At 38.3% G+C, this 23,268-nt stretch overlaps 1 protein-coding gene across 1 annotated transcript in view; it reads left to right on the forward strand.

Annotated features, from left to right (window-relative positions):
• The window catches only part of EPB41L4A (erythrocyte membrane protein band 4.1 like 4A), a 373,049-nt gene that overhangs the window by 140,718 nt on the left and 209,063 nt on the right, over nt 1-23,268 (forward strand). The window contains exon 2 of the mRNA XM_006886688.1: nt 13,485-13,589. Coding sequence (XP_006886750.1) covers nt 13,485-13,589 — 105 coding nt within the window. The remainder of the gene's footprint in view (nt 1-13,484; nt 13,590-23,268) is intronic.

The raw sequence follows: 23,268 nt of genomic DNA on the forward strand, positions 1-23,268 counted from the left end.
ATACATTGTGTTTCATTCATATATATTGTTTTTCACACATTCCTAAATTCACATACATTGTGTTTTATAGAATTAATCATCAATTATTTAATTAATCTATGCCCAATATTACCCCACCTTTTCAGGTCCCACTTGACCTTTCCTAATTTCTTCACCCACTTTCTCCACTCACCACACTCGGCAACCCCTTGCTTTCTCCACCTCTTCAACCTCAGTCTCCCTCTTCCCACCCTTTCCCCCTCTGGACTTTTATACACAACTTAATGGTTATCCTTCTATTTTTACAATAATGGCCTTAGCCTCTACACTGGTGTATAATGACTCTGTGACGGGTCATCTTGCTCATAGAGGTCCAGAAGGACTTCAGTGAAAAAGTTCTAAACTTTTTTGTTGTTGTTCTTTCTTTTTGTAGGATGCTCTTAAGAGGGTGATGAGTATAAATAGTTTATGTGTTAAGGAGTCTACAAATGGAAAATTAGTAGCTTATTACCATAGTTCCATTTTATTTCTAACCATTTCTTTTTCTATGTGTGATTTGAGAAGATTACAAATCAAATTGGCTTTGCCATTCAACCATCCATATTCATTTAGATTTGTAATAAGAATTCTGATACCCACAATGTAACCACATTCTTATCACTTCTTCCTGATTCTACATTTCAGTAATTCTTCTACCCTTTCTTTGCATGTTATTAGGAGAGACTCTTCCTTGGAAAGGGACATCACTCTTGGAAAGGTGGAGGGTCAGCTAAAGAGAGAAAGACAGACCCTCAACAAGATGGAATGATACAGTAACTCAGGAGTATCATGCTGTGGATAAGAGTGGTTCAGCATAGGACAGGGTTCAGATCTGTTGTTCATAGGGTCGCTGTGTGACTTGAGGGCATCTAATAATCATAGCAACTTCTGAGCTGTAAACTTGAACACATATAACTCTTTGGAACTGGCATGGTTGATTATTTTAAGCAGTGAGTGTCTTCCTGGTGTTACTGTTTACTTTATAGGCATGTCTATTCTTCAGCTGAAAGTTGAGTTATGGGGTGAACTTTGCTCCAGGTTTGAAGGGTAAAAAGTGTCATAGTTTTAGAGGCTCCACAAATTTATTTTGTACTAGTAAACCCGGCCACTTTTATGTTTTTTAAATTTTGTTACACATTCTTTGCCCATTTTCCCAAGACCTTCTACTGTAGTCCCTTTTATTAATACTTCTTAAAGTATGAACCTGATCTACAAAACAACTAGTATCTCTGAAAGTTAAAGATAAAAAGTCATGAATAATTACCACTTGGTACGTTTTTTTCCTCTTTTGAAATGTTTTTATTCAAGTAATATTTGGGAATGCTAATTAGTCAGCTATATGAAAGAGCTGTTAATGAAAACCAGCCATGTGGTTTCTAGAGACAACCTCTTAAAAGCCTCTTCATCATTCCACAACCCTGAAATGTCTCTAGTGATTCCATAGGCTAGTCACCAAGGCCCCATAGCTGCCTCTTGTATTCTGAGTGCATCTCCCACTTTTCTTCCATTTTTTGGTGAACTTTTTCCATTTTCCAGATATTAATAATTTGCCAACATGTGATAGGCACTCAATGAATATTTGAATACATAAAGTAATATAATACTTAGTAATATCCTTGATGCTATATACATGTCCTTTCCCCAGTTTTTCAGTACTCACCCACTCCTTCCCCTACCAAGTGTATTTTATTTCCTATTTTAACTCTTGTGTTAGTACTCCATCAGTTCTTAATAGTCATTCAAAGGTTATGTTTGCTAAATCATTTTTCAATGTAAACTGCAAAATATAAAGCATAAATAATCTCTTTGAAGAACTCATACTAATAGTGAAATGATCTCTAACTTGAAGAGCAGAGGGCATAACAGCAAAATAATAATTGAGGGAAGAATTGGGTTTTTTTTAAATTTTTTTTTTTTATTTTATTTTTTTTTGTGTGTGTGCGTGTACCGTCAAATCAGATCTGACTGGCACAGGAGGAGATTGTCCCTCCTTCCCTGGCAGAGCATCTGGTGGATTCGAACCGTTCGCCTCTGGGATTGTAGTTGCAGCTCCTTGCCACTAGGCCACCAGAGCTCTCCTTGAGGGAAGAATTGGAGAAGACCAATAAGGCAGGGCTGGCAGAGAGGTGAACTGGATATATGTATTCCCGTACCTCAGTAGTTAATTTGCTGCTGGCATCCATGCTTTCTGAGTCTTGTCATATTACAGTATGACAGATGAGAAGTTAAGAGGTTTTCGTGTACATGTTTGTTCAGTGTGGTGACAGAAATACAGTGTTTCTGAGGTTCACCTGGCTCTGCTCCAGGTGCATGTGTAGACATAACTGTGCTCTTCAGAAAACTGTAGAGGGAATCACGAGACATCCTATTTTTTTCTTAGGTCAGTGTTGAATTTATTGCATAATACTGGCAGCTTTACTTGTGCTGCTTCTGTACAACATTTACTAAAGGATACTTTTAGTAAAAGGGTGTTCTGTCTATAGGTTACGTTCTGTTAATTTTTTAATGATCGCTTTGGAAAATAGTGGTTTCATCTTGTTGGTGTCATTATGTGCCATCAAGTCACCTGCGACTCATAGTAACCCTATGTAAAATAGCCCTAAACCCTGTTCTATCCCTTACCAATCTTATTGTCTCTGACATTCCTACCCCCATTACCCCAGTCACTGAATCAGTCTATCTCATTGAGGACCTTCCTCTCTTGTGCTGTCCCTGTACCCTCCCAAGCATGATGCCCCTCTCCAAGGACTGGTCCCACCTTGTGACATGTCCAAAGTATGTCAGGCAAAGCTTCAGAATCCTTGCCTCCAAGGGGCAGCCTGGTGTCATCCTCTCTTGGATGAACCTGTTGTTCTCCTAGAAGTCCATGGCATATTCGGTATTCTTCTCAAGCACCACAGCTCAAAGGTATCAATTCTTAAAGGTAACAGTTATCCTTCTATCATTCCTAGTCACTGTATAGTTTTCTGATGCATAGCAAGTAATTGCAAAGACTTATGACCTGGATCAGGTGCACCTTATTCTCCAAACTAATATCATTGTTCTTCAGGATTTTGGAGAGGTCTCTGACAGCAAATTTTCCCAATACAATTGGTCTTTTAATTTCCTGACTGCTGGTACCAAGTCTTGATTGTAGAGTCAAGCAAACTAAAGCTGTTAACAATCTCAGTCTCTTCACCATCTATCATGTTCCTTTTAATTAACCCAGTGGTTAGAATATTTGTTTTCTTGAGGTTGTGCTTCAATCCATATTAAAGGCTGCAGTCCTTGACTTTCTACAACAAGTGCTTCAGGTTCTCCTCAGTTTCAGCAAGCAGGGTTGTGCCATCTGCATAACACAGACTATTGATGAGTCTTCCTCCAATCCTGATACTACATTTCTCCTCATACAGCCCAGCCTCTTGGATAATCTGTTCTGCACATAGATTGAAAATGTATGGAAACAGGACACATCCCTGGCATAAATTCTGTCCAGTTTTGAAGCTTGCAATGTTTCTTTGCTCTGTTCTGATGAGTGCCTCCTCGTCCAAGTTAGCCACAATTTGTTATGACCAACACAGTTACATGCCTTTATATAGTCTGTGAAACACAGATAGACATTTCTCTGGTACTCTCTGCTTTCAGCCAAGATAAATCTAACATTAGCTGTAATGTCCCTAGTATCATGGTCTCTTCTAAACCCAGACTGCACATCTGGCAGTTCTCTGTTGACGTGCTGCCCATCCTTCTGTGGAGCAGCTAGTTGCACTGCATTTTAACATGGAAAAAAAACAAAAGTCCTTGCTAAAAGACCATCAGGAGACATGATAGATGGAGAATGAATTGAAACTGTCAGTGATTTCATCTTGCTTGAATCAACAGTCGACACCCTTGGTACCAGCAGTCAGGAAATAAGGAGATGTTTTGCAATGGGCAAGTTGCCTGTCACGGACCTCTCCAAAATGCCGAAGAGCAATGATACCAAATTGAAGACTAAAATATGCCTGATTCAGGCCATGGTCTTCTCAACAAACTGATTTGCATCAGTGAGGTTGACTATGAGTAAGAATGACAGAAGAATGGATGCCTTTGAGTTGTGGTATTGCAGAAGAGTACTGAATATCCCATGGACTGCAAAAAGAAGAAACAGATATGTTTTGGAAAAAGTGTAGCCTGTTTCCTCTTTTGAGGGAAAGATGTTGAAGCTTTGTCTTTTATGCTTTGGACATATAACTAGGTGAGGCTGTTCCTTGGAGAGGGACATCATGCTTGGAAACATGGAGTGTCAGCAGAGGAGAAGAAAACCTCAAATGAGAAGGATTAACACCATGACTTCAGCAATAGGTTCTAGTGTGTCAGAGATGATGAGAATGGCACAGGATAGGACAGGGTTTGGGTTGGCTGTTCAGAGAGTCGCTATGAGTCATACTCAACTTGACGACATCTAACATTAGACACCTTGAATCTCTTCCAGCCTTTATGTTGTTGTTAGGTGCCATCAAGTCCTGTATGACTCAGAGCAGTTGTGTGACTAACAGATCTGCACACTGTCCTCTCCTGTGCCGTCTTCATCATTTCTAACACACTTGAGCCTATTGCTGCAGTCACTGTGTCTATTTGTCTGGTTGAGGGTCTTCTGTTTCGCTGATCCTTTACCTTTCCGAGCATGGTGTGGCCTCAATGCCCAAACCATTGATTAAAGCATTTGTTAGATTATCTCAGTGCTTAATTCTGTTGAAATACTACAATAGATGACTTTGAAAATATGAGTTTATTTTCTCACAGTTTAGGAACATGATTTCTAAGAGAAGGTTTTCTTTTCTCTGTCAGCTCAAGAGGAAAGTTCTTGTCTCCTTAGTGTCTCTTTCTTGGTTTTGGAGAGCTCCATATGTCTTGACATCTATCTTACCCAATCTCTCTTATCTCGCTGTAGTATTCTCTCTCATGACTTAAAAAAATTACTTAAGATATACTTTATGCTAGTCCTGGCTTATTAACACACACAATCCCCTTATTTCCAAGTAAGATTTATAACAAAATGTGTATAGGTTAGGATTTAACACACTTATTTTTAGAGCATGTAATTCAGTCCTTTACAAGTCATTGAAAATTGGTGAACATTTGAAGCTGTCTTATTAAATCCAGGAAGAAGATATGGATACATGCTCTCACAGCTACCAGTCAGTCTCTTATTTGAGGGCCTTGACAGTGTAGCAAGTAAAAAGAAACTAATACAGGAACATGTTTTGAAAAGGAAGAGCTAAGTATTTCATTATTTGTGTTGTTATTGTTGTTAGGTGACATCAAATTGACTACAACTTATAGCAACCCTTTGAAAAACAGATATGAAATTTGCTTTATCCTTTACATCTTCATGATCTCTGATATGCTCAAGCTCGTTGTTAAAGTCACTGTGTCAATCCATCTTGTTGGGAGTCTTTCTTTATTTCTTTGATCCTCTACCTTTCTCAACATTATGCCTTTTTCAAACACTAGCCCCACCTAATTCAGTCTTATTGGAGGGAGACTCATCAGTAACCTATGACACAACCTTACTTGCTTGAGGAGGACTTGAAGCACTTGTTGCAGAAGATCAAGGAATGCACCTTCAATATGGATTTGCATCTCAGTATCAAGAAAACAAAGATTCTTATCACTGCACTGATAGGCAACATCATGATGGATTCAGAGGAGATTGAAACTTTCAACAGCTTCATATTGCTTGGATCCATAATTAACAACCTTGATTCCAGCAGTCAGGAAAGAAGGAAACACATTGCACTGGGAAAATCTACAGTTAGGGACTTCTCCAAATTATTGAGGAGTAATGATGGCAGTCTGACATACTTTGGACATGTTGCCAGGAGGGTCGGGAGGACAGAAGGAGAATTGATGTCTTTGAGCTGTGGTGCTGGAGAAGAGTATTGAGAATACCATGGACTGCTGGGAAAACAACAGATTTGTCCTGGAAAGGGTTAAACCGGGTGGCTCTTTGGAGGCAAAGATTCTGAGGCTCCATCTAACATACTTTGGACATGTTGTGAGGAGGGACCGGTCCCTGGAGAGGGATATCATGCTTGGGAGGGTGGAGGGACAGCGCAGGAGAGGAAGACCCTCTATGAGATGGATTGATTCGTTGACTGGGGTAATCGGGATGGGTGTGTCAGAGGCGGTGTGGTTGGCGCAGGATAGAGCAGGGTTTAGGGCTGTTGTGTATAGGGTCTCTATGAGTCGCAAAAGACTCGATGGCACATAACAACAACAACAACAATGATGGCAGTTTGAGGACTAAGGTACGTTTGATTCAGGCCATAGTTTTTCTGATTATTTCTGTGCATCTGAGAGCTGGACAGTGAATGAGGGTGACAGAAGAATCGAGGCCTTTGAGCTGTGGTATTGGAGAAGAGCCCTGAACATTCCATGCACTGTCAAAACAGATAGGTCTTAGAGAGGAGGCAGCTGGAGTGCTCTTTGGAGGCAAGAATAATAAGGCTTTGCCTCATATACTTTGGGCGTGTTGCTAGGAGATTCTATTTCTTGGATAAAGACATGATGCTGGGAAAGGTGGAGGGTCAGAGAAGGAGAGAAAGACCCTTGACCAGGAAGATTGACACAGTCACTGCCTCAATAGGCTCTTGTGTGTCAGGAAGTGAAAAGATGGCATAGTACAGAACAGAGTTCAGATCTCTTGTTCAGAGGGTTGCTATGAGTAGTACTGAACTTGATGGTACATAACAACATGGTCAAAGTATGTGAGACAAAGTTTTGCCATCCTAGCCTTTTAAGAGCACTCTGATTGCACTTCCTCCAAGAGAGACTTTCTTGTTTGGGGTTTTATTTTGTGTTGTTTCCCCACCCCCACTACCCCACCCCCCAGTCCCTGGGTTATTTAGGACTCTTCTGCATTATCATAATATAAAAGTATCAATTTTGTCATACTTATTTTTTTATCCAGTTGTAAAATGCATAGGAAGTGATTCAAAAGACCATGGCTTGGATCTGACACATCTGAGTCTTTAAATTGACATCCTTGCTCTTTAGCATTTTGGAGAGGTCTTTGGCAGCTGCTTTTTCCAATGCAACACTTCTTCTTATTTCTTTTCTGGTTTTACCATGGGTGTTGATTGTGGATCCCAGTAAAATGAAATCATTGGCACTTTGTATCTATTATGGTATTGCTTATTAGCCCAGTACTGAGGGCTTTTGTTTCCTTGATGTTGAAATGTAACACATATTGAAGACTGTAGTGTTTGATCTTCATCAGTAAATGCTTCAGTCAAGTCGTCTTTAGTTTCTGCAAGTAAGGTTGTGTCATCTGCATAACAAAGGTTGTTGGTGAGTCTTCTTCCAGTCCAGAGGACACATTGTTCTTCATGTAAAAGAATGAATTGTTCAGCAGACAGACTGAATAGATATGCAGAAAAGGATAAAACCTTGATGCACCCACCTTTATTGATTTTAAGCTGTGCAGTTTTGTTTGGACAACAGCTTATTGGCCTAAGGATAGGCTTCACATGAACACAATTAATGGTTATGAGATTCCCATTCTTCTCAATGTAAGCCATAGTTTTTTATGATCCACACATTCAGTAGACTTTGCATAGTCAGTAAAACATAGATAAATAACTCTCTGGTATTCTCATGGTTTTCAGCCAAAATCTACCTGACGTCAGCAATGATATCTCTATTTCTGTGGGCTCATTTGAGTCCAGGTTGAATTTCTGGTAGTTCCCCCTATCTGTGTACTTTTCCAGTGATTTTTAAATAATCTTCAGCAAGATTTTTACTTGTATGCAGTATTGAGGATATTTTTTCAGTAATTTCCACTTTCTTTTGGATCACCAAAATAATGTGGTTAACTGAAAATTTTACATATAATAACTGTTTTACTGAATAAGTGTTTAGAAAGATGGCTTGGAATTGGGTTGAAATAAAAAACTAAGTTACTTTGTTATATTCTATCAGAAAGTATAATATAGCAAGAATACATGAATAAAAAATATTGAATTTTTCACTTTTATATGACAAGCTTATTATATATATACTTTTATTACCCCAGTTATCAGTTTGTTGTTAATAACTCTTGGTAACTTCATGTATGTCATGGTAGCATTCTGTTTCAGAGTTTTCAGTTATTGGGTTTGTTTTTTTTTAGATTGCCAGCATGTGAAATCAATGATATTGTTCTATAGTTTCCACACTCTGTTGGGTCACCCTTCTTTGGAATGGGAACAAATATTATAGATCTCTTCCAGTCAGTTGGCCAAGTGGTTGTTCTCCAGATTTCTTGGCACAACGACTGGAACAGTACATCATCAGAGAACTGCCAGAAGTCCAGGCTAGGTTTAGAAGAGGTCATGGTACTAGGGATATTGTAGCTGATGTTAGATGGATCTTAGCTGAAAGCAGAGAATACCAGAAAAATGTCTATCTGTGTTTCATTGATTATGCAAAGGTGTTTGACTATGTGGATCATAACAAACTATGGCTGACTCTGAGAAGAATGGGAATCCCAGAACACCTGATCCTGCTAATGTGAAACCTATACTTGGACCAAGAGACAGTCATCAGAACAGAGCAAGGAAACACTGCATGATTCAAAATTGGGAAGGGTGTATTCCAGGGATGTGTCCTACCTCCATACCTTTTCAATCTGTATGCAGGACGAATCTGTTTGATTTCCTAGTAGTCCATGGTATTCTCAATACTCTTCTCCAGCACCACAGCTCAAAGGTATCGCTTCTCCTCCTATCCTCCTTGGTCATTGTCCAACTCTCTGATGCATAACAAGTGATTGTGAAGACCATGGCCTGTGTCAAATGCACCTTAGTCTCCAGAGAGACACCGTTGCTCTTCAGTACTTTGGAGAAGTCCTAATAGCCGACTTTACAATGGCAATGCACCTTTTAATTTCCTGGCTACTGGTGCCAAGAGTGTTGACTGTGGAGCCAAGCAAACTAAAGCTGTGAACAATCTCAATCTCTTCACCATCCATCCTGATGCTACCAATTGGTCCAGTGGTGAGAATCTTTGTCTTCTTGACATTGAGCCTCAACTTGCATATGAGTACTTGCATATGAGAAATTACTGAGTAGGACTATGCAAATACTAGATGTTTGTGGCCTGTGAAAGGGATTGGGTTATCATGTAAATAGATTATGTAGAACGCTAATTGTTGTTAGGTGTCATTGAGTCAAGTACGACTCATAGCAAGCCTATGAATAACAGATCTGAACATTGTTCTATTGTGTGCTATCCTTATACTTTATGACACGTTATAGCCCATTGCAGTAGTTACTGTGTCAGTCCACCTACTTGAGGGTCTTTCATTCGCTGACTCTCTGCCTTCCTGAGCATCATATCCCTCTCCAAAGAATAACCTCTCCTAACAATATGCCTGAAGTATGTGAGGTGAAGTCTCATCATCTTTGCCTCCATAAAGCACTCTGTCTGTACCCTCTCAAAGACATATTTGTTTGTTCTTTTGACCATCCATGTGATGTTCATTGCTCTTCTCCAACGCCAGAACTCAGAACTCTTCTTCTGTCATCATTATTCATTGTTCAGCTCTCAGAATTATAGCAAGCGATGGAAAAAGACTATGCCCTCCTCAAGAATTTGGAGAAGTCCGTGACAGTAGACTTGCCCAATGCAATATATCTCCTAATCCCTTGACTGTTTGTACCAAGGATATTGATTGTGGATCCCTTATTCTTAGGTCCTAATGATTAGAGAAAGATAATTTTTTGAGGTCATTTTGTAAACTCTTTCTGTCATAAAGCATAAAACTTACATGAGGCAAGTTTTCATTTTTTTTTTAAGGTTCTAAAAGAAAGCCATGGAGACTTCATTTTGTAAATATATCATGCTCCCAAAACTCTTAGTCTGTCAATGAAATTTAAATTCCAGTGACAACATTCTCAATGGAACTGTTTGTTAACTTGGAAAGCCAGTTTTTAATTTTTTCTAGCAGAGAAGAATGTCCAAAACAATTTTTAAAAAGGGTGACAAATGCCAAACAAATGATAAAACAAACAAGTTACAAACTATGTTTATTAAAATCTTATAGAAATTGTCTAGGAATACGAAAAATTCGGGGGTTACAGTAGGGAGTTAAATTATAAACGATAAAGTTGTTTTAAATCAAAAGAGAAATTATAAGTTTTTGATAAATGGTAGAACTTTTATATATTCATTTGGAAATTAGTTTGTTCCTTGTCCTAAGAACAAAAATAATTTACAGATGTATTAAATAACTTAGTATATTAAAATAATAGAAGTTGTAGAAGCCCTTTGAAAAATTTGCTTGTATATTTGGAGTAGAGAATATCTAACCCAAATGCTAAGAAATAAAATTGCCTAGCACAGAGGAAGCTCTGGTGTACAGGCCTTTGGGAATTGTACTGCTACTCAAAGGTTGTGCTTCTCAGGCAATTTTCATCCACCTGAGGCTCTGAAGGAGAAAGACACTTTCTTCCCAAGTGATTTATAACCTCAGAAACCCAATTGAGAGTCAGCTCTGAGTAATTTGTGACCCTGTGTGTGTTTGAGAGAGACAAGAGAAGCAAGGGAAGGCGGATTGGATAGGGAAAGTGGGAAGATGGGGAGATCGGGCGAGCTTGGGCACAAGCATATGAAAAAATGTGCAAAAAGGGGATTTTACTTTCATCCATGTAAGTGAAATTAAAATGATTTGTGTCCCCCCTTTCCTTTTTTCCCTATTCAGTTATATTAGAAAATATTTACTCAATTCACATGTTGACATGAGTTTGGGAAAACATTTATGTTAATGAATTTTAAGGATCTTATTGGCAATATGCACTGTAGTTTAAAGTGTGGGTATCTTTTGAAAGAATGATTTCACTTCCCGGCTTCTAATTTAAGGAAATATATGGGTTCACAGCACTAATAGACATCTGCTGGAGGTGATATTAAGGAGCCTACGTGGTGCAGTGGTTGTGCTTGACCATCATATAGGGTCACAGGTGACTCGATGGTACATAACAACAACAGCAGTTGCTCCATGGGAGAAAGATGTGGTCAGATGATTCTTTCAAGAGAGTCTCTCTCACTGACCCTCTAGTGGATTTCTAAGGTTTTTTAGGTTTGACTGCACAACTCTTTTTTTCTTTTTTTAATGAAAATTTATAGAGAACTTGGATTTCCATTCATTCATTTTTGTAATTTTCTTTCCTGTCCACCCCCATCTCCAGTTCACTTCTCTTTGAGGAAAAAAAAAATTCTTTCACTGGTATACAATTCCCCACCCCTACCCTAGTCTACTATGCAGCTCTTATTCTGGACTGTTGTCATAAAAATAAGATCTAATAATTTATTCCATTTAAGCAGTTATTTCCCTCATCTGTTTCAATACAGTGTGCATTATTTATCCCCTCTTTTCTTAGATTCATCCAACCCCTATGTCAGTCCTGGGGTTTTTTTTTTACATTTAAAAAAAATATTCTTTATTTCAATGAACATTTACAGAGCCTTTGGATTTCCATTCATTCATTCATCGTTGCACTTTTCTCCCCTCCCAATCCTTCCCCCTAGTACATAACCCTCTTGTAAAGGAAAAGAAAAATTCTTTCATTGTTTTACAAACCCTCCCCCAGTTCCACTCCACTATGCAGCCTTCGCTCTGGACTCCTGTTAGGACAAAAATACCTAATCACGTGTCCCTTTTAAGCAGTTTTCTCCCTCATCTGTTTCAATGCAGTATACATTATTGAACCCATCTTTCTTAGTCTCCCCCCAACCCCTATGTCAGTTATGTTTTACAACAGTGGCACCATGCAGTATTTGTCCTTTTGTGACTAAGAAGTTTCACTCAGCATAATGTCCTCCAGGGTCACCCATTTTGAATAATATTGCATAAGTTCCTTGTTTTTCAATGCAGTGTAGTATTCCATTGTGTGAATATACCACAGCTTCTCTACCCATCGTTTGTTGATGGGCACTTGGATTGTTTTCATCTTTTTTTTTTTCTTTCTACTTGTATCTCTGTTTCTGACTAATATTGTTGTTTATTGGTGGGTACTTTTGAGTCTATTCTAAATTGTAACAACTCCCTGTGGCAGAGTAGAACAACCCCACAGGGTTCCCCTAGGGTACAGTTGATCTTTGTGGACACATGCCACTTCTCCAGTCCATTCGCCTAGTGGGCGTAAGTCATGATCTTCAGTAAGCAGATAAGTTCTCAACAATTTACACCACCAGGGCTACTTTAACACTTCATTTCACCCATTTTATATCACTTTTAGTCACAACATTTTATAATCTATTTCTGAAAACAGTGCAGTATTGAATACTCTCTGCACATGGATTAACACATAACAGTAATTCTCTGAGGAAAGGCACCATGAACGAAGGCTTTGCCACAGGGTGCGGCTTCTCAAGGATTTCTTTCATAACCCTAGATATACCTGCCAGTAATGGGCTAAAGATGGGTATTGTGTATCTGCACACACACTCTTGAAACAGATTTTTTTTTTAAGAGAAAAGTAATGTAGTATGTGCTTCCATGCTTATTCATTAAATGTTTATTCTAAATGTGTGAATAATTGGTATCTAACAAACTGCGCTACAATCTCAAAGGCATGCAGTTCACTTCTACCACCCGCTCTGCAGGAGAAGGATGGGCAATCTGTGCCATTAGCTGAAAACCCACTGTAGGGTCAGCTAGAGGTCAGTTCCGACTCAGTTGTACACAACAACACAACAACATGTCAGATGAGAAAAGTGTTAATTTAAAGAAATGTATGTACATAGTGGGAGAATGAGAGACTGATGGGATTTTTAGATAGGTATCAGTGTTTAAAAGGTAGCCGAAGGCAGTGCTTTCTTTATGTCTGTTCTTAGGGGAAAGAGATAAGTAAAATCTCTTCACAAGGGCTTTATGGAATGTTAGCTTTAATCTCTGGATTTATTATATGAGAATTAAAAAGAAAATCTCTGGTTATTTTTATTTTAATTTTTTTATATTCTTTTTTAGTTGTGAAGTAATGATACAGCTGAAAATTGCTTTTGTGCATTCTGCAAAGACAAGACTTTGGGGTTTTAACCAAAGTGTTAGCTGCTTTTCCTATAAAAGACTATATTTGTTAAATAAAGAATTGTGTATTGTGGATAATTCATAGGCTTGTAAGAGAAGATGTTTGCATTCATTTAAAACCCACCCAGAGAGGCCTTGAGATACAGACTGAGTAATCAATTTCTGCAAAATTATAGCCTCGAAAACTCTGTGGAGCATTTCTTTTGTGCATGTATGAATTAGCCACAAGCTGTTATCAGCAGTAACTAACATCCACAGAATTTTATAACTAGTTCACAAACTATTTTCCCTTATATTAATCTAGTTTAAATCACATTTTCCTTGTAATTTAAGCAAAACATAAAGACGGAACTAATAAAACTTTTTGAAACTGTGTCCTCATGACAGAGACCAGCCATCCTGTTAAAAGCAATATGGTGAATTCTTTTTGCAGAAATCAACGAAAGGTTCCGTTGTCCTTGACCATGTATTCCGTCACATAAACCTCATGGAGATAGATTATTTTGGGCTGCGTTACTGTGACAGAAGCCATCAAACGGTGAGTATAATGACTTCATATAATGCTTTTTAGGTTATATATTTCTATCTTTGGCCTTTCCTGATGTGATTTTAGATGACTAGTTTCTTTGTAATGGAAAATTACTTTGAAAACATAAAGAATATTTTACCTGGATAATTTCTTTGTCAGAAGTGGATTTGTAGGGCACAAGCTTATGTATATGTGGCATTTGAAGATGGTTTGTTTGAGTCCCCTTTTTGCAACTATATCACACTGAGTCCTTTTTATCTGTACTGTTAAAGACATAGATTATGAGAATGGTGTAGTATTAGGCAGGATTTTATTCTATTGCACACAGGATTACTGTAATTAGCAAGGACTAACTGGTCTTCACAATCACTTGTTATGCATCAGAGAGTTGGACAATGACCAAGGAGGATAGAATAATTGATGCCTAGAGCTGTGGTGCTGGAGAAGAGTATTGAGAGTACCAAGGAAAACAAACAGATTTGTCCTGGAAAGGGTTAAACCGGGCTGCTCCTTGGAGGCAAGGATTCTGAAGCTCCGTCTAACATACTTTGGACATGTTGTGAGGAGAGACTGGTCCTTGGAGAGGGACATCATGCTTGGGAGGGTGGAAGGACAGTGCAGGAGGGGAAGGTCCCCTATGAGGTGAATTGATTCAGTGACTGGGATAATTGGGATGGGAGTGTCAGAGACAGTGCGATTGGCACAGGACAGAGCAGAGTTTAGGGCTATTGTACAAAGGGTCGCTATGAGTCGCAAGCAACTCGACGGCACATAACAACAACAAAGCAACAACAACTGACTCCTAGCAAGAAGTCATTAAATAATGTGTGAAGAGGCAGGTGACTAGTCTCTCAAATGCCACTTTAAAAAAAATTTATTATTAATTTCAGTAAAAATCTACAGATACTTTGGATTTCCATTCATTCATTCATTGTTGCACTCCCCCCCAACTCTCCCCCCTAATACACTACCCTCTTGTAAAAGTAAAACAAAAATTCTTTCATTGTTTTACAAACCCTCCCCCAGGTCCACTTCACCATGTAGCCTTCGCTCTAGACACCTGCCATGACAAAAATAAATAATCACATATCCCTTTTAAACAGTTTTCTCCCTCATCTGTTTCAATGCAGTATACATTATTGAACCCATCTTTCTCAGTCTCCCTCCAACCTCGATGTCAGTCCTGTTTTACAACAGTGGCACTATGCGGTATTTGTCCTTTTGAGACTGATGTTTCACTAAGCATAATGTCCTTCAGGGTCTCCCATTTTGAATAATATTGCATGAGTTCCTTGTTTTTCAATGCAGTGTAGTATTCCATTGTGTGAATATACCACAGCTTCTCTATTCATTTGTTTGTTGATCGGCACTTAGGTTGTTTCCAACTCTTTGCTATTGTGAACAAAGCCGCAATAAACATGGGTGTGCATCAAATGCTACTTTTTAAAAATAATTATTGTTGTTTAAGAAAGTAAATAATTAAGAGAAGGCATACATATAATGTTAAAAGGCACCTAAGAGGAAGCTCTGTTGGCCAACTGGGTAAGAAGTTGCCCTGCCAACCCAGAAGTATACAGTTCAAATCCACCAGTTGCTTCAAGGGAGAAAGATATGCCATCTCCTCTGTGTGATTTACTGCCTCTAAAAACCTCCGGGAGGGTTAACCATGAGTCACTTCCAACTCAATAGCAGTGAGTTAGCTTTGGCTATCTAGGTTTAAAAAGTATAATGTTCAACTATGACATTCAATAAGGGGCTTTTATTTGAGAGCTTAATAAAGTAAGAACATTGAAGGCAATCTAGATTCTGGTGTCTGGTGCCCAAATGTTCACTAGGAATAATGCAGAAGTTCTGCCTGAGTGGACAGTGGAGTGTTACTAAGAAACCCATCAAAGTGGTTAGTATAGAATCTGTGTGGTTATTAGGCTGAAAAGCTGTCTTTTTGATGGAGAACAAAGAGAAACCTTAAAAGTAATACTTTTGAGTGATGAATGAAGTATGTTCATTATTCAGACTTTTTTGGTTTAAGAAAGAGCTTAACCACACATAGACATCATCTTATGAAAAATAATTAAACATTTATCTTAAAAAATACTATAATTGACTTTTCTTTGTCATGCTTTTGAAACTCTAATTTAAGGAAAGTTTCCTGCTTTTTTCCAGTTGTACCCTCAGCCTCTGCTGGGTCATTTGAACCCTTTCAATGCGTAACAGTTATCTGTGAGAAGTGTTATGGTGTCTTGGCCCTGAGAATGTGCCAGGATGTGGAGAGGAAGGCAAATGGAATGCTATTAGGGGTGATAACTTGTGATTTTTCTCAAACTCATTTCCTAATTTGTTCTGTTTAGCAGGAGGCTTTCACAAGGTAGGAGTATAAAATTGGGTGTTGGTTAGCTTTTTGCAGAAAGAAATTGCTATCTAAAGGTAAGCAGTCATTAAATTCACACTTCAAAGAAAGAGAAAAGGGCAGATCAGAAGTTCACTGAATTCTCTCTCATCCAGTCCATAAGTCAATGGAGCAGAACTGTAAATCTATACTGAGTGATTACATTGAAGACTATAGAAGGTATCTTGCATTACATTCATATTTTTGAAATAACATTTTTCCCCGCAGAGAAAAATACAGTTTCTTGATCTTATCTAGTACGTCAGACCCTGTCTGGAAAGATTGACTGTCTTGCTAAAATTATATAGACCTTATCTCTTTCTCTCTTTTCTTTACTTTATAAAGAAAAAATGTGAAAAGCTAGATAATGTGAAGCAGTGCCTATTATTGTTGCAGAAGCATTAACAATTAATTTAGTCTTAATGAAAATTTTGAAGGGGTTATATTAATACTGAAACCAGCATTTTTTCCTCTTACCTTTAGATTTAAGGTATTCATGGTAGTATGGGTTTTAAGATAAAATTAAATTTCAAAGAAGAAACTATTAATTTATGTGGCTTTGGTGAAAATGACATGAAAAAAATGAATTTTTGCATCTTGACTTTTTGAACCCTGATAAAATATATAATTTACAAACATTGTTAAGTCTTTCTGTGTTTAAATGTATTATATGACAATTGCCTCTTGATTCACTTTAGTTGTGGGAAGCTGTGTTAGAGTTAGAGTTTTACATGAATAATAATAATAATAATAATAATAATAATAATAATAATGTACCTCCTACTATGGCAGATGCTCAGAATTTCCCTGATATTAAACCTTCATGTGTAGTCTCAGGTGGCTATAAGAGCTTTGGTTTTATTTTGGGAGAGGAAAATTAAGTAAGTGCAAGTGTGATCTAAGAAAGCAGTACTAATTATTGCTTCAAGTTTATTTAGGATATTTATTGTAGGCAGAGAAGGTTGGTAATATCCAGTAATGAAAGGCAGAGGGTTGAAATTACAATGCAGACTTTCTTACTTTAAATAAATGTGTGAACTTGAAATTAATCTGAGGCTAAAAGGATTATAAGATACCTTTTGAAATTTCAGAAGTCTTCACAGAGCAAAGCACAGGCTTGAGTCTTCATCTGTTCTAGAGTAGTTGTGTAGCTGTGGGCCACTCACTAAAATTTCCTGAATCTTGATCTCTTTATCTACGAATTGCAAATAATAGTGCTTCTCTGCTACTTGCTGTCAGGATTAAATCAAGTCCTAGCCATAAGAGGCTGCACTGAAATCCTGAAGAATAGATCCTGTGATTTATTCTGGGGAACTTTCCATGCACATTGGAGAAGAATATGTACTGTGCTTTTTTGGGGTGCATTAACCTATAATATTTATGAGATCAAGTTATTTTATTGTGTGGTTTAATTCTTCAGCATTTTTGTTGAGTTTCTTTCTGGTAGTTCTATTTTTTCTTCAGAGTAGTGTGTTGAAGTCTCCAACTCCTACAGTAGTGTTGTCTATTTCCTTTTTCAAAAAGTTTTATTTCCTCTTTCAGTTCTGTTAATGTTTGTTGTATATATTTTCAGGTCTTTCATTTGGCACATAGATATTATTTATTATTGTTACATCTCTTGTTCTATTGACCCTTTAAGCATTATGTAGTGACCTCCCTTCTCCTTTGTGATGGTTTTTGCATTGACATTTATTTTACCAGAAATGAATATCACTACTCTTGCATTTTTCTGGTTGCCATTTGCTTGGTATATTTTCCCCCAACCTTTTATTTTTAGTCTTTCTTTATCTTCCCTTTTCAGGTGTGTCTTTTGTAGACAGCATATTGATGGTTTTTTATCCAATCTGCTACTCTTTTTCTCTTCAGTCATGCATTTAAACAATTCACATTCAGTGTGATTATTGAGAGGCAAGGTTTTATTTCTGTCATTTTGTTAAGTTCTTTTTGGTGTTGTTGCTAGTTACTTTGGCCCATCCTGCTTTCTGTGGCACTTCTGTAAGAACGAACGTCTCTCAGTGTTTCCTGCAATGCTGGTCTTGTTTTTACAAAGTCCCTTAGGTTCTGTTTTTCTGGGAATATCTTGATCTCTTCTTCATATTTGACGGATGATTTTACTGGGTGTAGTATTCTTGGTTGACAGTTGTGTTCTTTGAGTGTTCGATATATGTCATTCCACTGTTTTCTTGCTTACATGGATTCTGTTGAGAAATTGGCATTTAATCTTATGTGCTCACCCTTATAGGTTACTCTTAGTTTCTCCCTCACTACTTTTGGAATTCTCTCCTTATCTCTGGTTCTGGCAAACTGGACTATGATATGTCTTGGTGTTTTTCTTTTGGGGTCTACTCTATATGGTGTTCGCTTAGCTTCCTGACTATATATTCTCTCATTCTTCATTATTCCTGGGAAGTTTTCTTCTAGTACTTCTTCCACAACTTTTTCAGTTCCTTTCCTTGCTTCTTCCTATTCTGGGATTCCTATGATATACATGTTATTTTTCTTGATGGTGTCCCTCATTATTTTTAGGTTTTGTTCTTTTTCCTTCCTTTTTGATTCTGCTTTTTGCTCTAGCAGATCAGTGGTGACAATTCTATCTTCAGTTTCACTGATTCTGTGTTCCATCTCTTCAACTCTGTTTGTGTGTCCCTCCATCATGTTGACAGCATCTGAAACATTGGAACTCATATTTTGGATTGTGGTTTCTTGTTTTTCCAGAGCCTCTAATGCCTTGTTTATTTTATCTGCATTGCTCTGTATTTTTTTTTAAAGCTCTTCTTGGGTTTTGCTTGCAGTGTCCTATAATTATTCAGGTTTATCCTTCACCCATTGAAAATACTCAATCATTGTTCTTTTAAATTCTGTGTCACAAACTTCCATCAGACTTTCTGGCTTCAGGAAATCCATTGACACTTTGTCACTTATTTGGGGTGATGTCTTGCTTTGGGCTTGCATAGAGTACGAGGTAGCTTGCTTCTTTCATGACATTGCTGTGGTAGAGTTTTTCATGCCCGAAGTGATAGCCGGCTCTTGATCTGAAGTCCCTGCTCCACAAGAGGGTTGGGCAGGCATGTGTATGGATATATGTAGGGTGGGCACATAGGCAGATGCATGTGGGAGAAAGGGAGAGAGGCATGCACACACACATGTGGGGGGAACGGCATGCATGGGGACCTGAATGGGAAACTTTGGTTTTCCCCTCAATAACTGGTTGTGCCATTCTCATTGAGCTCCAGCTGTCTCACACCCTCCTGCTTAAGGTGAAGAGGTCTCATGTGGTCCAGCAGTCATCAATGATCCCCCTCCCCCACCCCCAAGTACCTCACTCAAATTCCCACTGTCCTGCTTGCTCCTGATGAGTGAGTGCCACCATGGCTCCCTGCTCCCTGCTGAGGCTCGCTGCTTCCTATAGAGGCTTGCTGCTCCCTTGGCTCCAAAATGAATTATTTTAATAATAGTTCTCTCAACTTCATCTGTCCTGTGTGCATTGCTCTGTGCACATTTATTTTAAAGGTAGTCCAAGATGCTATATCCAACTGGAATTTCTGTTAAACAAGTTGAGAGAGAGAGAGAGAGAGAGAGAATGAATGTGTGTGTGTTTAGTTCTGGTAGTTTAGTGGTAAGGAGCTGCACTGTTAACCCAAAGGCACGAGGTTTGAGTCCACTGTCAGTTCTATTGGAGGAAGATGGACAATCACCCATGTGATTATTTGCCTGTGAAGGGCTGGCTATGAGTTGTTTCCAATATATAACATATAACATAATATAACAGATGATTCATGTGCTTGTAGAGGCTGGCAAATCTCTGATCTGTTGGGAAAGACAGTTTATCAAGGACCAGAGACCATGGGTTTTGGTCATGTGTGATCCAAGATAAAAGGTCACAGGGTCCAATCTTGTGCCTTGAACTACAGGCTTCTTATAATGATAGATCTAAAATCAGCCAAGGTATCATATTATCAAGTCAAATCTGGAGGTGACAAGTCACATGCAGGATTGGACCTAAGCCTCTTAGCTTTGCCAGAGTCCATACATATATACTCAATTTTGTTCATTATCCTGTGAGACCTCCCATTCATTAGATCAGGCTGATTGTACCTTTATAGAACCACAGTTAATACTGCTTCACTAACATCATAGAGTTTAGAATTTTCAACACATGAGTGATGTACATGGAGCTTTGGTGGCTTACTGGTGAGGACTTGCACTGCTAACCCAAAGGCACTCAGTTCGAATCCATCAACTGCTCTGTGATATAGACCACATGAGATTTATCCTATCATGTGATTTACTGCCTCTGAAAAACCGCTTGCAGGTCAATTATAATTTGGTTTCAACTCAGTGGCACATAACAACAGTATAGTTATCTTACACTGGGGGTCATAGCCGTGCTGGCACATAATAACAAACATATCTGCTTTACACATTACTCATGCAAATGCAGAAATTCAATATAATTAGAAATTTCCTCAGAATATGATAGTTAATCTGGCTTTGAGAATCATGCTGTTGAAACTGTTTTACTGTGAAAGTGAAAAAAGGGATAAACTTGTAGCATGCAGATAGTCAGCTTATAAATATCCTCTTCCATTGGTGAAGTATTCTTTTACTTCACCAAGACAATAAAAACAAGTGGATTCAAGCTTCTCAATTTCTTAAATATTCTTACCCCTACACACAGACTTATTTGCTTCTTCTCTGTCCTTTTCTTTTTTATCTGAGTGAAAGACATACGGTGCTTTGCCCTGGCTCTTGTCCCCTTATACTTATTTTTTACTATGTTCATTATTAAATTAGTTTTGGGATATTCAAGTCTCAGTCGCTCTCAAATGAAAACCACCTTCCTTAACTCCTTACACACCTCTATCTACTGCCATATCTGTCTTCTCTGTCACAATTAAGAGCCTTATCCAAAAGCACTATCCAGATCAATTTTTAAGCTTTTCATAGTTTGTGGTTTTTACAGGGTTTTTATATTATTTTCATTTGTTTTATTTCTGGTCTTTTTTTATTGGTTTGCTTAAAAAGTTCATATGCATTGTGTTTCATACTATTCTTCATTCACATTGTGTTTCATACAGTCATTCTCATGCCTTTTGTTTTTAAAATAAAAGTGTTATTTTATTATATTTTATAAATGTTATATTTACAATTTTGTGTACATTGTCTTTCTCACCAGATTGTTCCCATGTCCTTTACCCACCCCTCCCGCCACCTATCAAATTGTACAACCCCATAATAAACCCCCCCATCCTCACCCCTCTGCTCTCACCCTTCCCCCCACTCCCCCCAGGATCCTCATATATGTCTACAATAATTGTTTTATTATGAGACTGAATTAGTTCACCTAGAATAGTTGTCTTCAGTTCCTCGCAAATTAGTTAGTGATTTACAAAATCATTGCTCCTACCTGCTTTGTAGTATTCCATTGTGTGAATGTACCATAATTTCTCTGTCTATTCAATTGTGGCTGGACATTTAGCCTATTTCCATGTTGAGATAATGAGTAAGGCTGCTATGAACATTGGTGTACCAATCTCAGTTTGTGCCTCAGATCTCATTTGCTCAGGGTATATTCCAGGCAGTGGAATAGGTAGGTCATATAAAATGTCTATGTTCAGCTTTCTGAGGAAACGCCAAACAGCCTTCTAGAGTTGTTTTACCATTTTACAATCCCACCAATAGTGTATAAGAGTTCCTATCTCTCCACATCCTCTCCAACATTTATTACTTGCTACCTCTTAAACTTTGCCACTTCTACTGAGGTGAGATGGTATCTCATTGTGGTTTTGATTTCCATCCCTCTTACTGCTAGTGATTTGGAGCATTTGTTCATGTGTCTGTTGGCCATCTGAATATCTTCTTCTGTGAAAATTCTTTTCACATCTTTTGCCTATTTTGTAATTGTCTTATCAGGTTTTTTTCTTGTTGTGGGGTTTGTTTTGGTTTGTTTTTGTGGATGCCCTGTAGAATTCTATAAACTTTTGATTTGAGACCCTTGTCTGAAATGGTATTGCCAAATGTTTTATCTCAGTCAGTAGGTTTTCTCCTGCATTTTGTTGTATAAAATTAATCCCAATTGGACCTTGCCCATTATTACTCTGTCTTCTTGCACAAACCTTTCCCATTTCCTTCACCCCTCCCTCCACCCACCAAACTGTACAACCCTGTGGTTTCACCCCTACCCATCCTCAGTCCTCCCCTCCTTGAGTTCCTATACATGTTTTACTAGTTATCCTTCTATTTTTACAATAGTGGTATTATGTAGTATTTGTCCTTATGAGACTGTGTTAATTCACTCAGCATAATTCTCTGCAGCCTCTCCCAAGTTACGTAGCATTTTCCAAAACGTTTACTGCTGAATGCTGCATGGTATCCCGTTGTGTGAATGTACCATACTTTCTCAATCAGTTCAGTTTTGATTGGACATTTGGGCTGTTTCCATGTTCTTGTGATGGTAAATAACACTGTTATGAACATTGACATACAAATCTCCGTTTGTGTCTTATTCTAATTTCCTTGGGACACACACACACACACACACACACACACACACACACGTTAGTCTTTATACAAAGGCGTGCTTAATCCAGGCTATGGTCTTCTCAATTACTTGTTACACTTCTGAAAGTTGGACAATGACTAAGGATAACAGAAGAATAGATGCCTTCAATGTGTGGTACTGGAGAAGATTCTTGAACATACCATGGACTGCCAACAAAACAAATAGGGCTGTCTTGGAGAGGGTGAAATGAAGTCTTTCCTTAGAGGCTAGGATTTTGAAGCTTCACCTCACTTACTTTGATCACATGTCCAGGAGAGATGGTCCTTGGAGAAGGACATCATGCTCGGAAGGGTGGACGGACGGACAGTGCAGGAGAGGGAGACGCTGGATGAGATAGATTGATAACTGTGACTAGGGCAACGGGGGTTGGTGTGTCAGAATTATTGAGACTGGCTCAGGATAGGGAAGTGTTCAGAGCTGCTGTACATAAGGTCACTATGCATTGCAGGTGACTCATCCAGTAACATTTTTTGAAATGTTTGGAAGCAGGAGTGGTATCCATTTCCTAAACATGCTTCCAGAAACTCTATGAACTTTGATCAATGTCGATGGTTGTAGAGGGGCTTCAGGCCTTTTATTCATAGGGTCACTTTGAGTTGTGCTCCGCTTGAAGGCAATCAACAACAAAAACAATACATGGTATCCTCATCTGTTCCTGTTCAGATATTTAGTATCTTTTCTAATTCTCTTCATCCCATAGCAAACCAGTCACCAAATCTTGTCAGTTCTGTTTCTTAATA

This window comes from Elephantulus edwardii, unplaced genomic scaffold (genome assembly GCF_000299155.1).
Source record: "Elephantulus edwardii isolate Elephantulus edwardi_28Jun2011 unplaced genomic scaffold, EleEdw1.0 scaffold00050, whole genome shotgun sequence".
Lineage (NCBI taxonomy): Eukaryota > Metazoa > Chordata > Mammalia > Macroscelidea > Macroscelididae > Elephantulus > Elephantulus edwardii.